This window comes from Myotis nattereri (assembly GCF_964212035.1).
Source record: "Myotis nattereri genome assembly, chromosome: 4".
In the NCBI taxonomy this organism is placed as follows: Eukaryota; Metazoa; Chordata; class Mammalia; order Chiroptera; family Vespertilionidae; genus Myotis; species Myotis nattereri.
This window is the reverse complement of record NC_138079.1, coordinates 102,902-121,032: the sequence shown is the minus strand read 5'-3', so window position 1 is coordinate 121,032 and position 18,131 is coordinate 102,902. Positions and strand designations below refer to the sequence as shown.

The window sequence follows — 18,131 nt, the reverse complement described above, 5'->3', positions numbered from 1 at the left end:
TGCATCTGTGATAACATCCTTGAAATGTCAGGGTCACTTGTAACTTCCCTTTTTCCTGGACCCCTCAGGGTACAATCACATGCCCTGGGTGCCAGGACCGAGACACAAATCCCTTCATTGTTATTGTTATCATGTTAATTGTTGACTGTTAACTATCCTGGACCCACCCAAGTAAAAGAATCCTGTGTCTATCATTTTACTTTTTACCCAATCCCAGAGGCCACCCCCCTTTGCTTTCTCCTGCCTCCCTAATCTATCACCAATGGATTTCATGTAACTCACCTACCTTCCTCCTTTGGTTGTAATGTATAAAACCAGGTGAAAACACTATCCCAATCCCTTGAGATTCTGCTTCCTGGCAATTGTCAACAGTTTGGCTCAAATAAACTCACAAAAATGCTTTACAGGTTTGAATGTTTTTTACGTTAACAATGGGAACATACAGTATGTATTTGTCTCTCTGGCTTATTTCAGTTAGCACTATGCCCTCAAGGCCCATCCGTCTATGTTGTCTCAAAGGCAGGATTTCCTTCTTTTTTAAGGTTGAATAATGTTCCGCTATATGTGTGTACCACAGTTTCTGTATTCAGGGTGCATTGAGGGCACGTCGGGGGATTCCATACCTGGTCGATTATGAGTCATGCTGCAGTGAACACAGGAGTGCTTTTTTCTCTTGGAGATTGTGGTTTTTGTTTCCTTTGGCTACATACCCAGGCGAGGAATTGCTGGGGCATGTGGTAGTTCTATTTTTAATTTTTGAGGAACCTCCATACTGCTTTCCGCAGTGGCTGCACCAATTTACAACAGTGCGGGAGGGTTTCCTTCCTTTTCTCCACATCCTCGCCAACACTTATTTCTCATCTTTTTGATAATAGCCATTCTGGCGGTTATGATGGTATTTTGTGGTTTTGATTTGTATTTCCCTGATGACTAGTGATGTTGAGAATCTTCTCATGTACCTGTTGACCATGTATATGTCTTCTTGGGAGAATGTCTACTCAAGTCCTCTGCCCATTTTAAAATCAAATTGTTTTTCTGTTTTATATTGAATTGTATAAGTTCTTCATATATTTTGGATGCTAATTCTTTATCAGATATAGGATTTGGAAATGGCTTTCCTTGTTTTGTAGGCTGCCTTGTCATTCTGTTGGGCTGTGCAGAGATTTTTAATTTGATGTGGCTCCACTTATTTTCTGCCAAGACCAACGTCAAGAAGCTTACCCCCAAAACAAACAAACAAACAAACAAAACCAAGAAGCTTACCCCCTGCTTTCTTGGTGGTCAGTGCACTCCCATAGAGGGAGCAGGTGCTCAGATGGCGGGTGCACAGCCACTCCGCTGACCAGGATGAGCTGCTGCTCCTGCAGGCCACGCCCCACCAGTGCACGGATCCCATGCACCAGGCCTCTAGTTCACTTATATAATTACTCTGGGAGAGCAGCGAAGTGATCATTCTGTGCACTAAGGGACACATAGAAACATAGTCATGACAACACCTTAGTAAAAGCAAAAAAACCCAACAACACAACCCTAAAAGAGACTCAAATGCCCATTAGACAGGAGATGTGGTATATACTCATAATGGGATATTATGTGAAAATCAATGAATTACAGGTATCCACATCAGCATGAATACATCTTAATGTTGTGTTTTAAAATGGCAAATTTAAGGTGACTCTTTTATAAAATTCAAGATCTAAATCTAAATATTATGCTCATGCATTTATATATATTGATTTCTTTTAAAAAATAAGGAAATGTTAAAAACACAAAATCTTAAAAAATTATTTTATAAAACAAGGAAATGTTAAACACAAAATGTAGGCTAATGGTTACCTTGCATGAGTGAGGCAGGGATATAGGAGAGACAAAGATGTGGGTTTGTGTAAATTATTGTCAGGGATTTTCTTCTTGGGTTGGATTACAGAAACTAAAAAGGAGGCTGCTTGCGTAGATCAATGATAACTATGCCATGAGCCAAGGAGTAGGGTTAGTCCCGTTATGAATACCTTAAATTCAGGTTTAAAAAGTCCTGATGAGCCCGGCCAGCATGCTTCAGTGGTTGAGTGTCAATCTATGAATCAGGAGATCATGGTTCGATTCCTGGTCAGGGCACATGCCTGGGTTGTGGGCTCCATCCCCAATAGGGGGCGTGCAGGAGGCAGCCAATCCATGATTCTCTCTCATCATTGATGTTTCTATCCCTCTCTCCCTCTTCCTTCCTCTCTGAAAGCAATAAAAATATATTTTTAAAAAATTCTGATGAGCATAATGATGTGAGGGAAGTAAAGCAAAGAGAACAGTGTGGCATAGAAATGTGCTGTCTGGAGGCCGCAGGACTCCGCTGGGTGTGTCGAGTCTGTCGAACTATCCTGGGCACCAGGGCTTTGCTCTAGGTGAAAAGAGTCCAAACCTCGTTTTATGTCCATCACAATATATTTGATTGGATTTTTAGGTTTAATATCTAACTTAATGAATATAAAACAATATAAAATAAAAGGTTATGTTTAGCATTCAAATATTAAGTATACTAGAGGCTCAGTGCACAAATTCTTGCACCAGTGGGGTCCCTTGGCCTGGCCTGCGGGATCGGGACGAAACCGGCTCTCCAACATCCCCCGAGGGGTTCTGGATTGTGAGAGGGCACAGGCGAGGCCAAGGGAACCCACCGGTTCACCATTGGGGCCGGGGAGGGATGTGGGATGTTGGCCGGCCGGGGAGGGACTGTGGGAGGGCTCCAGGGCGTGTCCAGCCAGACTCACTCAGTCCCGATCGGCCGGACCCAAGCAGCAAGCTAACCTACCGGTCAGAGCGTCTGCCCCCTGGTGGGCAGTGCACGTCATAGCGAGCGGTCGAGCAGCCTTAGGATATCATTAGCATAGTATGCTTTGATTGGTTGAACGGCTGACTGGTCACTAAGCATATTAGGCTTTTATTATATAGGACTGCGTATTGCATATCCTTTATGTTGTGGTCATTTTGACATATTGGCATTTTGTAAATGAATAAAACTCCCCAGCAAGTCCTGCCAGTATCTTTGGTGAAGTTGATATTATACATACATTTGTTAAAGTATTTGACCAAAACCTCTTACTTATTCACCTGTCTGTCTGTTTACCTACCTACCCACCTACCATTCATCTGTCAGTGTTTGGGACATGGTAGTAATAACAGTTTTTGAGAGTGTGAGGGCTAAAGAAAGAACTTTTCCTCTCACCTTCTAGCTGGGCTGATAATCAAATTAAAGAAACAGATTAACAGGAGAAAATGCCCTACATTTGTTTTATGAACACATTCGGGGCTGCCATGAGCATAGAGACCCAACGAAGCTTGGGCAGTCGAGGGTTGCATCCATGTGTGGCTGGGAGACACTCACGTGGGATGGAAAAGCCAGTGTTTGGGGAAAGACTGTTTGCTGCCTCTTGGACCACGGGACACGGCACCGTGAACAGAGGGCCTGGCGCTCCTCCTGTGCATCACAGGAGCTCCCGGGACCTGCAGGGCGCGGAGGGGGTCTTCCTTCCAGGAACAGGTCCTCTGTCTAAAGTCCTTTTAGGCAGTTAGGGGAGTTCACGGGTTTCCTCCAGAGTCTTTTGTTCCTTGATAACCAGCTTGAAATCAATATTCCAAAAGGCATATTGTGGGGGCCAGTTGCTTCCCTTCAAGAGCACCCCAACCCCATTCACTGTTGCACAAACCACAGCTGTCATTGCAGTGGGCTTAGCGCTCCCTCTGCTGGTACAAAATGGTAACGCCACTCAGTGCTGTCAAGTCATGCCCACCTCGAAGTCACCTCACTTTTGCATCTGTCTTAAAGGGCACACTTTTTTCCTAAAGTCAATTTATTTAAAGTTTTAGAAATAAAAAAATTATTAAGAGAATGTAACAAAAGTAAGCTCAAGATGTTTTAGCTTTTCCTCATTCTTGGAAATGAAAACCTTCTGTAAGTATTAATATGAAAAACCTGACTTGTTGGCGTCTTATAAAACTTTTAGAGAACATCTCTCTCTCCTCCCCTTTTGAATGTTTGCGTCTTGCAATTTGCATCTCCTCCACGCATGCAGGTCTGAACTTCCTGTTCATTTAAGACCGTTTCTTAGAAAGCAACGACACCTTTCCCTCAGACCTTCCAGTCCACTGGAGTCTAGACAGTGGAGAGCTCGCCACAAACTTCTCCAGAAACCCACTCACGTGGAATGTTGTGTGGACCAACATCACCCTATAGCCCCTTAAAAACTTTTCTTGAGAGTGAAGGCCCTTTTTTGTCATCTTATTTTAATACCAATGCCTGACGAGATCCAGTTTTACTATTTTTAAAATTATTTGAAGAAACTGGTCCCTTCCTGTTCATTAACCTTGATATTTATTGTATTGGGAAACCTCTGGGCACTGCAGGTGGGAAATGAAAACCAGGAAGGATATCTAACTCGGTGAGTTTTAACCTCCCCTCCCTCCCCCGCCCCCAGCTTTCAGCCCAGCAGATACAAGGAAGCGTGTTAGAGCCCAAAACACTGCTCCTGCTGCAGAAGAGAGTATTTATCAACTCAGTGCGGACAAGGGTATTTAGCAGCAATGACAGAGGGACTTCTCCCCCTGGGGAGGGTCTCCATGTCCTCAGAAGGCAGGCAGGCAGGCAGACGGGCAGGCAGGCAGGCAGACGGACAGGCCAGGCGCTGTTCTCCCACAGCTGGAGCTTCTTAGCAAGAGGGCCACACCTGGGCTTGCTCCGTCCGAGAGTCAGGCCTGACGTTTTCTCAGTCCCACTCAGAACTATGGGGAAAGGTTCCACAACATTTGTAAGGTTTGTCAGAGTCAATCTTAAAAAAACAGCTGCATCACATAAAAAACGCAAACCTAAATCTTAGAATGTGTAGAAAAATGAGGAAACCCTAGCTATCAGGCCTCGGAATACAGCTGAAGCGTTGTTTCTGGACTGGGACAGTCTGCCTTCCACGAGGGGACTTTGGCAAAGGCACCAGGTGTCCCGAGTGGGGAGGCGGCTGCTGGCTTCTAGAAGGCGGAGGCCAGGGATGTGCAAGGAAGGCCGGCACAGGAGGGACCTCTGAGCTGAACAGTGCTTGGAGGCAAAGTCACAGCTTCAGTTTTATGCCAGTAGACGAAGAAGAATGAAAAGAAGCAGATCTATTTAAAAAGTAATAAGATGGCCCTGGCCAGTGCGGCTCCGCTGGCTGCATGTCGTCCGTGCACTGGGAGGTCAGGGCGTGTATGGGAGGGACTGTTGGTGTTTCTCAAGTCAGTGCTTCTCTCTCCCTTCCTCTCTCTCTAAAGTCAATAAAAAAGTAGTAAAACATAAACTGTTAGCTAGCCCAGCATCTATTTTCCCTTTCCCTCAGAAAAGAGGGCAACAGAGAGACAGAAAATGTACTTAAAATAACCAGAGAGGAAATTTAAGGAACAATTGGAGACTGCCGGAAGCCGGTCCATCCTTGCTGCTTGACACAGTCGCTGCAGGAAAGAAACATCTGCACAGCATATGTTTCAAGGGACCTGGCGTATATAGCATACTGTTCTTAATATGTTTGCTCCCCTTAGCGCTGTGTGTTTTAACCAAGGTCACCTCTCCGAGAAAGGTTGTTTCCCCAGGTAGGAACTTTTCCCTGAAGTCAGGGAGGGGATGCCTCTCCTAGAAAGGTTGTTTCCCCAGGTAGGAATTTTTCCCTGAAGTTAGGGAGGGGATGAAACTCCTTAACTAAGTGCCAGGCGGGTAGTTAATCACTTCAACTATGAACAATCATGCTTAAGCTACATAATCTTTACTCCCTGGAATGGAGATAAGAAACGCCCTAACCTTTGTAATAGAAATTGACAGGATTAAAATCAACTGGTATAAATACAGATGTAACAAAACAATAAACGGCAGAACCTCTCTGGAGATCGAGACCAGAACTTGGCTGGAGATCCTGGCTAGGCTGCTGATCAACTGAACGCTGTCTCCGTGTCCTTCCTTCTTCACCGACTCCGTCTACGCCTTTGGGGATCCCTGGACCTGCTGGGGCTGGACCCCGGCAGGAGACTAATTATCCCATGTCAATAACGTAGGAGCTCCCTTTCTGGTTGGCTTTCTGGTCACTTTTTACTTGGGAAGTGGGAAGGGAGAGGAAGACGAGCAGCATGTGGGTGGTCATTGCCTCCAGGGGGACAGTGACAGCGTGTGGGGGGGACAGTGACTGACAGCGTGTGGGGGGACAGTGACAGCGTGTGGGGGGGCAGTGACAGCGTGTGGGGGGGACAGTGACAGCGTGTGGGGGGGCAGTGACAGCGTGTGTCAGGGGGGCAGTGACAGCGTGTGGGGGGGACAGTGACAGCGTGTGTCAGGGGGGCAGTGACAGCGTGTGGGGGGGACAGTGACAGCGTGTGGGGGGGCAGTGACAGTGTGTGTCGGGGGGACAGTGACAGCGTGTGGGGGGACAGTGACAGCATGTGTGTGGGGGACAGTGACTGGCAGCGTGTCTGGGGGCATAGAAAGCCTCCCTGAGGGGGGACACTGAGGAGGAAGGCTGAATGACTGACCAGGCATGGGCACACCCCGGGGGTATAATGTCGAGTCAGAGGGAGTAAGGAGTTCTCTCTAAAGGCAGGACAAGCCAGGAGGGATTAGGGAGGAGGCCGAGGGGGTGGCCGCAAAGGGTGGGGCCCCATCTGAAAGCTGTTCCACTGAGTTTGGGTTGGAGTTAAATTCGATGCGAGGGAGTCACGGATCTTACGCAGAGCAGAGGGCGAAGTGGCCGGTGTGTATTTGAAACCATCCCTGCCAGCTCGAGGCACAGTGTGTGGGCGAGGGTGGGGGGTCCGGCAGGTGAACTGGGAGCTCTTTGCAGGCTATTTCTTTGTCTTGCAGCACTCCCCAGTTCCCTTTTACACGGAACAGAACTGGTTTGCTCAAGATCAGACAGCAGAGAGGGGTGCTAGCTCAGAAAACCCCGAGATCAGGATTGGCTCGCTGGCGACCTTTGAAACTACGAATGTTCAATTAGACCCTCAGGAATCTTTCGAAAATGCTTGTGGCCTGGAACGCAAGCATGAGTCCTCAAAGCTCCTCAGGAGAGAGGTCCCCACCAGCTTCCAGCGCCAGAGAAGATTGCAGCCAGCTTCTCCCTGAGGCCTCATCCACTCTCCCGGTTTGAAATGGTAATGGCACCGGCCATCTCTGGTCCTGGGTGAAGGAGTCAGTTACTGAGGTCTAATCTCCAGCGCACCTCTCAGCAGTTACTGAGGAAGTTGGCAGAGCAAACGTTGTCCAAGTGGATGTCTTATTAATCCTAGTTTAAAGGACGCTCCTCCTCCAATGAACAACAGCAAGACCTGCTGACATAATTTATCAGCTCTCTGACTTGTGAAATTGTGTTCACAGCCTAAGACTTTCTGCTATGGGGACGCTAATTATGCAGCTGTCAGTTGTATTCATGAAGAAGTAAAATGTTTCCATGCTGAGCAATTACTCAGCTTCCCAATGTCCCTTATTTTCTGTTCTGAAGGGATAACGGGGAAGGAATTGGGGGAGAGAGTGAGGTTAACGCTGAAGCAAGTGTCCAGGCTTGTTATCTGGTCTGGGTTGCAATGAGGAAACACTTGTGATGAAAAGAGGTAGTTGCACTAAAAGGAAGTGGATGCTAAACACGAAAACCGCTTTTTTTTGAACACCCTCCCTGACTGACAGCCGCTCGGCCCTGGTGGAATCGAAGGACTCGGGGCTCCCCCGGTGCAGCCTCCTGCACGCTGTCACTTGCCCAAGAGGCCAGAACTGTTTGCTTGGGTACGATTGCTTTGTACCTGGTTTCAGGGCAAACGGAACTTTAGTCTTAGAAAGCAGAAACCCCTGCTGTGACGGGTGGCCCTCAAAATTCAGTCCCGAGGCCTCTTCCGCCAGCCTCACCAGCCCCAGGCTTGGAGGCTCCAGAGAAGCTCCACGCGCCCGCTCGTCTCCCTCCCGTGCCACCGAGGACTCCTCTACAGAGAAGATGGTGACCCGAAAGAATCAAAAGCATATCCTAGCTGATGGCCTCAACTTTTCGTGACTTTTAAAATAACTGTCTTACTTGTTTCTTTTTTAAATTACGATACCATTAATTATAGCACAGGAGTTTCACAGGCAGCCTGGAGCATGGCTGCCTGTAGACACACCTGTCACCACCCCAGTGTTTGGGAGGTGGCTGGGTCTTAGTGAAGGTGGGGGGGGGGGGGGCGGCCGGGGGGAGCAAAGGGAATCGGACATTCAGGCACCTGATGGACGGGGGAGGCGGATCCGACACAGCCTGCTCCCCTTTCTTCCTCGGCCCCAAAGCGAACCTCACAGAACTTCATTTGTTTCTAACCCGGCCACAAACCAGCAGCATCTGGGACATTTCCGTGTTTGTTTTGTGTTAAAAGGGGTGCATATTAATGGAAAAAGTCAAATCGTATGAAAGAGTGTAAAATGAAAAGTAACCCTCTACCCCCGTCCGTCACTCCGAGAAGGCCTTGGGGGTGTTTAATGCTAAATTAAAAGATCCCTCGGCCCCACTCCAGACTTCATGAAGCATGATCCCCAGGGTCCTAGGAATTTGTATTTAAAGAAAAAAACCTTCCTACGTGGTTTTGATAGACTTTCAGGTTTGGGAATGAGCTCCTTGGCTACATCATATCTGAGACCCAACATTGTAGGATTCAGTTTGCCAGCTGCCAACAGGACGGGCCCCTGTGAACGGAAGTGACTTCTTGTTCACCCGCCTTCTCTCCGTCTTCAGCTGCTCCCTTCCCGCACTTTACATGTTTCCTTAACTCCTTGCCCCGCATGGTTGGGAGGCAGCGACTCATTCCATTAAAGCTTTTGGTTAATCCCGTAAGCCAGTCAATGTTAACGAACCTCTAGGCTATTGTGCATCCCACCTTTCCCAGGGAACACCCTGCCTTATGCCACCGGGCCGGTCCCTGAGGCTCCTGACGCCTGGGTGCAGTGCGGGCTCCTCGCCGAGCAAGCAGGCAGGCGCTGTAATCCAGCAGCGTCCAGACAGAGCCCACGGAACAAACATGTCCACGCTCACCACCACAGTGCTCGTCCACATACCTGAAAAAAGTAAAAACAAAAACATGGTTAAAATAAATATATTAATTGACACAAAAGAAATTACTGGGAATCTAAGTTTCAATTAGATAAAGTGGTTGTTAATCAGTGACTAGGAGAGGGGCGTTTATTTGATATGAACTATCCAGACCCAATTACTGCAGGACAGAGAGTCACCTCCAGGCCCCGAGCTACCGAAACCACCCAAACCGGTGAAGGAACCCAGGCTTGGTCCCGTGACAGACAGTGACAATAAAAATGTGTGTCCAGGCCAAAGATAGGAAAGAGGAAACACGGAACTCAGGCCGGACCTGACACTACAAGACAATTATACAGTCAATCTGTTTTGAATATACATGGCGTTCCTTCTAACACCTCAGAGAATGATTCTATTACTTTAAAAAATTCCTATCTGGAGCGAGGGGCGCAGTGTCCCTGCACCTGTTCGTCTTTAGGAAACCTGGAGTGTAAGGGCTTAGTAACTCCCAGTTTTAAAGGGAAGCCTGGGTGCATGTGCCGCCATCCTCACCTGCAGAGAGCGTGTGCGATTGTGCATACACCTGTGTCCCCGTTTGGAGGACGGCTGAGGTGCGGTCAGGCTGGGACCTGCGAGGAGCCCCTGCTGACCCTCACCAGCCCGTGCTCTGCAGGACACCCTGAGGGGCCTCTGCTCCCACAGCCCTGTGCGTGGTGTGCTCTGAGCCTTGGCTCCTGGTCTGACATGGTCAGTGGGAGGCTGCAGGGCGTGCCTTCCTCTTGCTGCCCACTCTGCACCTCGGGATGTCGGTCTTCAGATCCCTCTTGTTCACCCTGCAGCTGAGGAGTCACCAGTGCGTGTGACAGGCAGAACCCATCCCCATCCTCTCCTCTGCCCACCTCAGCACTTTCCATTTAGTGCTCCAGGGAGCGGGTCGTAGAGATCCTGCAGACACAGTGTGATGCACCTGGGCACGGGGTACAGTGTGGGGCACCTGGGCATCGGGACACAGTGTGGAGGCTCCTGGGCATCGGGACACAGTGTGGAGGCACCTGGGCATCAGGGTACAGTGTGGAGGCTCCTGGGCATCGGGACACAGTGTGGAGGCTCCTGGGCATCGGGACACAGTGTGGAGGCACCTGGGCATCGGGACACAGTGTGGAGGCTCCTGGGCATCGGGACACAGTGTGGAGGCTCCTGGGCATCGGGACACAGTGTGGAGGCTCCTGGGCATCGGGACACAGTGTGGAGGCACCTGGGCATCGGGGCACAGTGTGGAGGCACCTGGGCATCGGGGTACAGTGTGGAGGCTCCTGGGCATCGGGACACAGTGTGGAGGCACCTGGGCATCAGGGTACAGTGTGGAGGCTCCTGGGCATCGGGACACAGTGTGGAGGCACCTGGGCATCAGGGCACAGTGTGGAGGCTCCTGGGCATCGGGGCACAGTGTGGAGGCTCCTGGGCATCGGGACACAGTGTGGAGGCACCTGGGCATCAGGGCACAGTGTGGAGGCACCTGGGCATCAGGGTACAGTGTGGAGGCTCCTGGGCACTGGGACATACTGTGCACAATGAGAAGTGTCCCAGCCATTGGGGAGGAAACAAGTAAATAACCAAGACCTCTGCGATACTGTGTTTAAAAAATTTTCTTTTTATAAACTGAAGTGTCAGTGAAATGAATTGGATGGATTCTAAAGTGAGGACTGCAAATATTGCTCCAATTAGAGACCATCGAGGCTTTGTGCATCGTTTTGATGAAGTGGGAGAGGATGTGATAAAGATGAAGGCTGGGCCTTCCCTGATCAGACACCTGGGCATCTGACAGGAACTTCCCCCGAGCCAGGAAGCTCTGCAAGCACGAAATCATCGGAAAGGAGGGTGAGGAGGAAGTGCCGGCCAAGTGAAAAGAGGAACAGGCTCCACCAGAGCAGGTTTAAAACGGACCCAGAGAGCAGTGGAGCGCCCGGCGTGCCGTCGAGGTAAGCGAACCCGCCTGTGCTGGTGAGAGCTGAGAGCCGAGCTCAGTGTAATAGTTGATGACTTTTTACCTCACCAGGCCGTGTCGGTGGCAGCCTTGGGTGGGGTGGGTGTGTTGCTGGTTCTTTGCAGGTGTGTCTGCTCACAAGTGTGAGGTTTGCTTGGCTGTTGCTTTGTTTCCAAACAGAAGGGCAGGGTCTGACTTTGAAAATCCAGAAGTTTATCAACAAGTTGTGATTTTAAGACAAATGAAGAATTGTTGGGTAACCTGTTGGAACTATTTTCCCAAAAAAACCCAAAAAGTCTTCTTCCAGATTGGGCAAAGAGAAGCTTATTTAGGGTGAGACTATTTGGAAGGCTTTTGTTAAACGTGTTTTCATTTGACCAGGCCCTTGTGTATGTATTGCGGGTTTTTCCTGTTAACTTTCTTTAAAGCAGTGGTTCTCAACCTGTGGGTCGCGACCCCTTTGGGGGTCGAACGACCCTTTCACAGGGGTCGCCTAAATACATCCTGCATATCAGATATTTACATTGCGATTCATAACAGTAGCAACATTACAGTTATGAAGTAGCAACGAAAATAATTTTATGGTTGGGGGTCACCACAACATGAGGAACTGTACTAAAGGGTCGTGGCATTAGGAAGATTGAGAACCATTGCTTTAAAGAAAAGAAAGGGTGCATTTATTTTCTTGTAGAAAGTCGTCTCTTGTCTGAGTGACACGTCTCTGACAAGCAGTTCTAACATTAGGCTGTCCTGCAATATCTGTTCTGCTCAGAGCAGCATCGATGGTCAAACACAGCCTCCTCTTGGGAACTGAGGGGTAACTCATGACCCTCTGCAGCGACAAGAGTCATCCCCAGTGGGTGCAGGCCTGGCGCCTTCTAAAGAGCGGATACATCTCAATCAGTGTCTAAAATTCAGCTCACATATGCTAGCAAATAATTGCTTAGTAAGTACTTATGCTGTAAAACATAACATGTGATCAGCTCTCATCTGTTTCAGAAGGGAAATGTGTCCCCCGTGGCGAGTCATTTGCCAAACCTTTGTCCTTGGAGTCCAGTTTGAGGAGGAGGGACCCACAAAAGTGCCGGAGGTTCCAACCTGTCTCGGCCGGGGCCACCTGTCCCTGTGGTTGTTTCAGCCACATGTTATAAATGAGCTGCATCTCCTACCCAGTGTGGCATGCCACCTGATGTGTTCTGACCACGAATAGCTTGGACAGGCTCACTAGTGGACTTGACTAGTCACAGAAAGCTGGGCCCAAGTTGTGGGCTTCCTTGTTCCTGTTTATGGTTATTATGTTACCTAAGGCAGGCTGCTCATTCGTTAACCAATATTTAATAACCTGGCTGTGCTGTGTCCAGTGCCGTGCTGGTAACAGGTGAGTTAGATAAGCTCCCGGCCCTGGAGACCCAGGTCACCCAGCCCTTCACAGTGACAGCTGTGCTTGACAGCTGTGTACGGGAATCTGGGTAAGAACAATGTTGGGGGGGGAGTTTTACCTGAATCGTGAGTAGCTCCTTGGTTGTTAAAGAACTTACCTAACTACTTTTTTTTTTTTTAATATATTTTATTGATTTTTTTACAGAGAGGAAGGGAGAGAGATAGAGAGTTAGAAACATCGATGAGAGAGAAACATCGATCAGCGGCCTCCTGCACACCTCCTACTGGGGATGTGCCCACAACCCAGGTGCATGCCCTTGACCGGAATCGAACCTGGGACCTTTCAGTCCGCAGGCCGACGCTCTACCACTGAGCCAAACCGGTTCCGGCCTTACCTAACTACTTTAATGTTGTCCTTTCTCATTTGTCATGTGGAGATTACAGTAATGTCTGCTTCATGTGGCAGCCATAGGGTTGAAGGAGATAGAAATCCAGGGAAAGGTGTTAGAAGGTGACCCAACGTAAACTCTTCACTAAAGATTAATTAATTAAAGATGGTAATCCTTTCTCAAGCACAATGAACAATACTGGATGACTGTATTGTTAACAATATTGCATATTTGAAATTGGCTAAGAGAATAGATCTTAAAATTTCTCATCACAAGAAAAAAATTGTAACTATGGGAGGTGCTGAATGTAAACTAAACTTAATGTAGCAGTCATTTCACAATATACACATCTGTCAAATCATGTTGCACATCTTAAACATATCCAATATTATGTCAATTATATCAATAAAACAAAAAACTACTGGATGTAACTATTTCTCTGTGTAGTTGGAGAACACACAGTAGTATTTTGTTGATAAAATCAAAATAGAACATTCAGTACAGTCCTTTCTGTTTCTCTCCTCTTTGCAATTTTAAAACATTGAAGAACACACTCTAACATTATCTTAATTGAATGGAAGTTGTTGGCTGGAAGTTTTGAGAATGGTGCTAGGAAGGCTTTGAAAGATAATTTGTTTTATGTCACAGAGCTCTTCTCTTTTTAAAATATATTTTATTGATTTTTACAGAGAGGAAGGGAGAGGGATAGAGACTTAGAAACATCGATGAGAGCGAAACATCGATCAGCTGCCTCCTGCACACTCCCCACTGGGGATGTGCCCGCAACCAAGGTACATGCCCTCGACTGGAATCGATCCTGGGCCCCTTCAGTCCACAGGCCAACGCACAGAGTTCTTCTCTTAAGCATAAACTATACCCTCCTGTAGAAGACATATCTTGAGGTATATTTTTAAAGGTTTTTTATTGTTATTATTGATTTTTAGATAGAAGAAGGGAGAGAAAGAGATAGAAACATTGACCTGAGACCGGAACAACCATTGGCTGCCTCCTGCGCTCCCCCTGCTGGGGTTGGAGCCGCAACCTGGGGATGTGCCATTGAAGCACTGAACCGGCGGACACCACCAGCAGCTGAGCCACGCCAGCTGGGCCATATCTCAAGTTCTAAAGTGTCAGTTGAAGCCATTTGATGCTAAGATTTGGAGCCAGTTGTGTATTTCATCGTTCATTCAGTAAACAGTGAGGCCTCCTCTGCGCCAGGTTTTGCTCCTGTCTAGACTGTAAAGATGCACAGGCTGAGCTCTGCCCACCAGTCACCAGGTGGGAAGACAGTTTCCGTTCCCCGTGGAGGAGGCTGTCCCGCTGCGTGGATGTGGGCGCCCGGGGAGGAGGGCGTGGTCGCGGCACCGCAGGGCCCTCCACCCTCCCTGACGCGGGGCAGGGCGGTGCCGGGCGCGGCCGACCCTCCGCAGCTGGAGGTGGCCGTGCGCCGAGCCGCCTCGCGGGGGTGGGAATTGCAGGTTCGTTCGGACGGAACAGACGGCACTGACGCGCTCCCACTCGCAGCAGGTCTGGATGGCAGGCCGCCCCGCCTTCCTGTCCCTGGGTTTCCTGTTCTGCTGCTGCCCGCCCTGCTCGCCCGCCGCGCCCCCCGACGCCGCGCAGGACGGACCGTGGAGCCGAGCGCCCCCCGACGCCGCGCAGCTGCTGGTCGCCGGGCACGAGGCGGGGAACCGCAGCGACGAAGAGAACCGAGTCCCCCGGCCGCGCCTCGTCCGCCTCGCCGCCGCCTGCATCGCGACTCTGCCCGGCCCCGTCCTCTCGGGGCTGAGAGGGCGATGCCCGGAGGAGCTACCGTCGGTCCAGAACCAGAACCGGAACCACACCCGCCGCGCCCTCACCGCGGGCTGCGCCTGTGAGTTCCTCGGGGGCCTCCGCGTCCCCCCGAACGGCACCGCCTGCGCCCAGATGCTGCGGGGCTGTGGCGGCGGCGGGGCCGTGGCCCTGGCCGTGGGGCTGGCGCTGCTGCTGCTGGCGCTCGCCGGCGGCGTCGGGTGCGTCTGGCGCTGGAAGCGCCGGGGCCGCGCGCCCCTCGCCCTCCCGGGGTTCCTGCGGCCGCGGCGCCGGCGGGGGGACTATTCCCAGACGCTCTCCGCGGGCCCCCCCGGCCTCGGCGCCAAGGCCGCGGCCCCCGACCCCCGAGCCGGGGCGGCGGACCCCCAGGACCCGCAGGGCCACTACGAGAACCTGCCCGCCCGGGGCCCCGGCGCCGCGCTCGCCCGCGGGCTGTACGAGAACGCGGGGGGCGGCGCCTGCGAGGAGCACGTCTACGGGAACCAGCCGGCGGGCGACTATTACAACCTCCACGCGCCCGGGGCCCCCGCGGCGCCGCCGGACGAGGACATCTACATCCTCCCGGACGCATACTGAGCGGAGGGCGGCGCCGCCGTCACTCGGATGCCGGCCCGAGTCTTCACGGGCGCCCCTGGGGGGAGTCTCAGCTCCCACCCCTCCCCGCGTGCGTCCGCCCCCTTCCCCTCCGCCTTCCTCCTGCATCTGTCCCCCCTTCTCCCCCTTCCCCTCCCGCCCGCCCCCTCCGCCCGCGGGTCCTGACTCCTGCGCGCGGTGCACCGCTCCTCCCCTCAGGTCACCTGTTCCCTTTGCCTCCGTCCGCGCTCCCCACGGTTCTCTGCTCAGGTGAATAGTCCTGTGGTTGCTGCGCCCTGAGTTCCCCAGGCTGCCCATTTCTCCCCAGAAAACATCTTCCAGGGCCACCTCACTCCTTTGCCTGTAACGTTTTGCAAAAGACCGGATACACTGCCGGCTGCGGAGTCATGGCCGCCCGCAGGTGGTTTCCATTTGCTTCCCCAGCGACTTCTCCGCACCTGGGACGGCCACCCCCGGCGCCCCGGTCCCCGCTCTCCTGGTCGCCCTCACCTGCCTCTGCTCAGAGCCTCCCAGGGCCTGTCAGCCCAGGACATTGTCCGCCTCCTGCCCGACCTCCGGATTCTGCTGCCTGCTCCCTGGGCAGTTACACCTGCGCCTGGGCCGTGGCCATTGGCTTTACATGTGACCCTGAGCCTGCCTTCAACTCCTCGCTAATGCGAAGGGCCTCACGCTCACAGGGTCTGGATCATTACTGTTCAGTGGACAAGAATGAACCTACATTCTGCTAAGCAGTTGTAGGTTTTTTGTTTTTTTTAAAAAAGAATGTGTCCGTCCAAGGAATATGTACTGAGTGCCTCTGTCCACTTCTCACTGTGCTGGGCCCTTGGTGGGGAGGGGGTGAGTAGGCACAGGAAAGGCATGGGTCCCGACCCAACAGTCTGGTAGGAAAGAACATGCAATGGAGACAAGCAGCTGTGCTGGCTAGTGAGCCGACCCTCCTCACACCCGCCTGGTGCTGGCGCTATTCCTCCGACAGGTGGGCCCGCATTGGGTTCTGACTGTGGGGGGCGAGGGGGACCTGGGGGGAATGTTCTGTGTCCTGCCGTCCTGTGACTGGCCCAGCATCACTGCTGCTTGCAGATTCTAGTTCCTTCCAGCCTCCCACCACCAGTTCCTCCACCTGTCCGTCAGCAACATCAGCACCTGCCAAGCAGCACCCTCCCACCCACTGGGCTGAGAGCCACTCTCCAGAGCCCCTCCCAGCTCCCCAAGGACAGGGCCCTCCCAGCTCTGGACGGCCCTGCAGCCGCCCCCTTCTGGTCCTGATGGCCCCCGGCCCTCTGCTCAGGCTGCTTCCTGCTAAGCCTACCCCCTTCTCTAATTTCCCACTTTTCCATCCCTCAGTTCCTTTTTGGCCAATTTTCTGTATTCAATTCTCCCTGTTAAAACAACCTGGTATGTTGTTTTTTCTCCAAAGTGGACCCCAAATGGTACAAAGAAAATGTATAGCAGGTGTTTTAAAGAAAAAAAAAGTGTTCTGCGTCTGCTTTTGAGAGCCATGGAGTTGGGACAGGAAGAAGGTTTGAGTTTAATGGGACGGTCAAAGGAGGCCTCTCTGAGGACAGACTTGAGCTGAGGCGAGGAAGAAACGAGTTATTCGTGTAAATGTGGTGGGCAGGATGGGGCCAGCTTGGGGAGTGGATCTGAGGCATGAAAGATTGGGGTGCTCTGGGAGCCTAAGACAGCTCTGTAGCTGGAGCGTAGTGGGGCCTGTGGTGACACCTGGTGGGGGTGCAGGAGGACCCGGAGACGCAGCTGCTTGTAGGGCTGGTGTGTGGCTCAGAGGCCAGCAGAGCAGGGACATGATAACATTTACATTTTGAACGGAGACACGGCTGAGGAATGAGTGGCAAGGGGCCAGATGGGAATTCGTGATGAAAAGGCATAAAGGTTAGAAATGTCTCCTTTCCCTTCTCGAGAAGAAAGGTTACAGCGCGCTCTGGACTGGAGCACGTGGCCGTGTTCAAGGCTCAGGAGGACGCCTTTTGCTAAAGTAACCACTCCCCTGCCTCCCCAGCACCTGTGACAGGGGAATAGCCTGTGCTTGGGAGGGGCCGGGATCCGCTGGGACGACAGGGATCCAGGCAGGCAGCAGGCTGAGAGCCCCGGTGTGTGTGTGTGTGTGTGTGTGTGTGTGTGTGTGTGATGGGGGAGGAGGGGAGGCTGTCATGCAGGCTTTTGTGGTTTAGGCAGAACCCGTCCACCGTCAGATCATGATAGGGTGGTCTGTTGTCATTACCTCTGCACTGAAGTATAAGGCAGAGAGGAGCGGGTGTTTCAGGTCACAAGCTGAGAGCAGGTGCCCGTCGCTGTTGGCTGTGGTCTCAGAGCCCAGATCTGTGTCCCAGGCCAGACGAGCCCACGCTTGTGTGCATACACGACAAGCCACACTCGCTGTCTCCTGCCCCCCCCCCCCCATCCTTCCTCATATTCGCGGTAATGTGGTCACGTTCGCTAGTAACACAACACAAATCCAAACTGCTATTTTCAATAGATGCAGACAGACTTTCTTATCTTTATCTCACAGGGACAGCTTTATTCTTGAGACTTTAAGAAGACAGAGAAATATTGTAATAAAGGATGCAGATAGGAGACAAATGTGAAGGGTGCTGGGAAGAAGAGGGAGGAGGAGACGTGACAAGGGTTGAAAATGAGAGAAGGAGAAAAGAGAATAGGAAATGGGAAAGACAAGAATGGAGTATGTGCAGAAAAAGAGATACTGAATACGATTTCCATTGTTTTCGCCACCCCCCGTAACTGCTAGTAAGGTTAGCTGTAACAAGAAAAGCGTTTATAACCGGGTTGAATGCAGAGACTAACTGGCTACTAGGAACCATGTGGAAACTGCATGCCCTTGTCAGGGAGGGTATTGGACCCTGACCTTCCTGCCAGGTCTCCCATCTGCCTGAACATGGGGACGTGGCAGCCTCTCAG

At 51.3% G+C, this 18,131-nt stretch overlaps 1 protein-coding gene and 2 long non-coding RNA genes across 4 annotated transcripts in view; 2 read left to right on the top strand and 1 right to left on the bottom strand.

Moving 5' to 3' along the window:
* LOC308517748 overlaps window positions 1-18,131 on the top strand; it is a 33,878-nt gene that overhangs the window by 3,958 nt on the left and 11,789 nt on the right. The window contains exon 1 of one of the 2 annotated variants that reach the window (XR_013995887.1): window positions 14,600-14,664. The exons of the other annotated variant lie outside the window; for it this stretch is intronic. This is a non-coding gene — a long non-coding RNA (uncharacterized lncRNA). Of the gene's footprint in view, window positions 1-14,599; window positions 14,665-18,131 lie in introns of those variants that run through there. 2 annotated transcript variants of the gene reach the window in all.
* LOC308517747 overlaps window positions 4,345-18,131 on the bottom strand; it is a 28,661-nt gene continuing 14,874 nt past the window's right edge. Inside the window, exons 2-3 of the long non-coding RNA XR_013995885.1 lie at window positions 8,864-9,064; window positions 4,345-4,770 (exon numbers count right to left, since the gene is read on the bottom strand). This is a non-coding gene — a long non-coding RNA (uncharacterized lncRNA). The remainder of the gene's footprint in view (window positions 4,771-8,863; window positions 9,065-18,131) is intronic.
* Window positions 14,718-15,284, top strand: GAPT (GRB2 binding adaptor protein, transmembrane; the record flags this gene model as incomplete). Its single annotated transcript, XM_081089098.1, has 1 exon — window positions 14,718-15,284. The coding sequence occupies one exon, from the start codon at window positions 14,718-14,720 to the stop codon at window positions 15,177-15,179; it is 462 nt and encodes a 153-aa protein (XP_080945224.1). The 3' UTR covers window positions 15,180-15,284.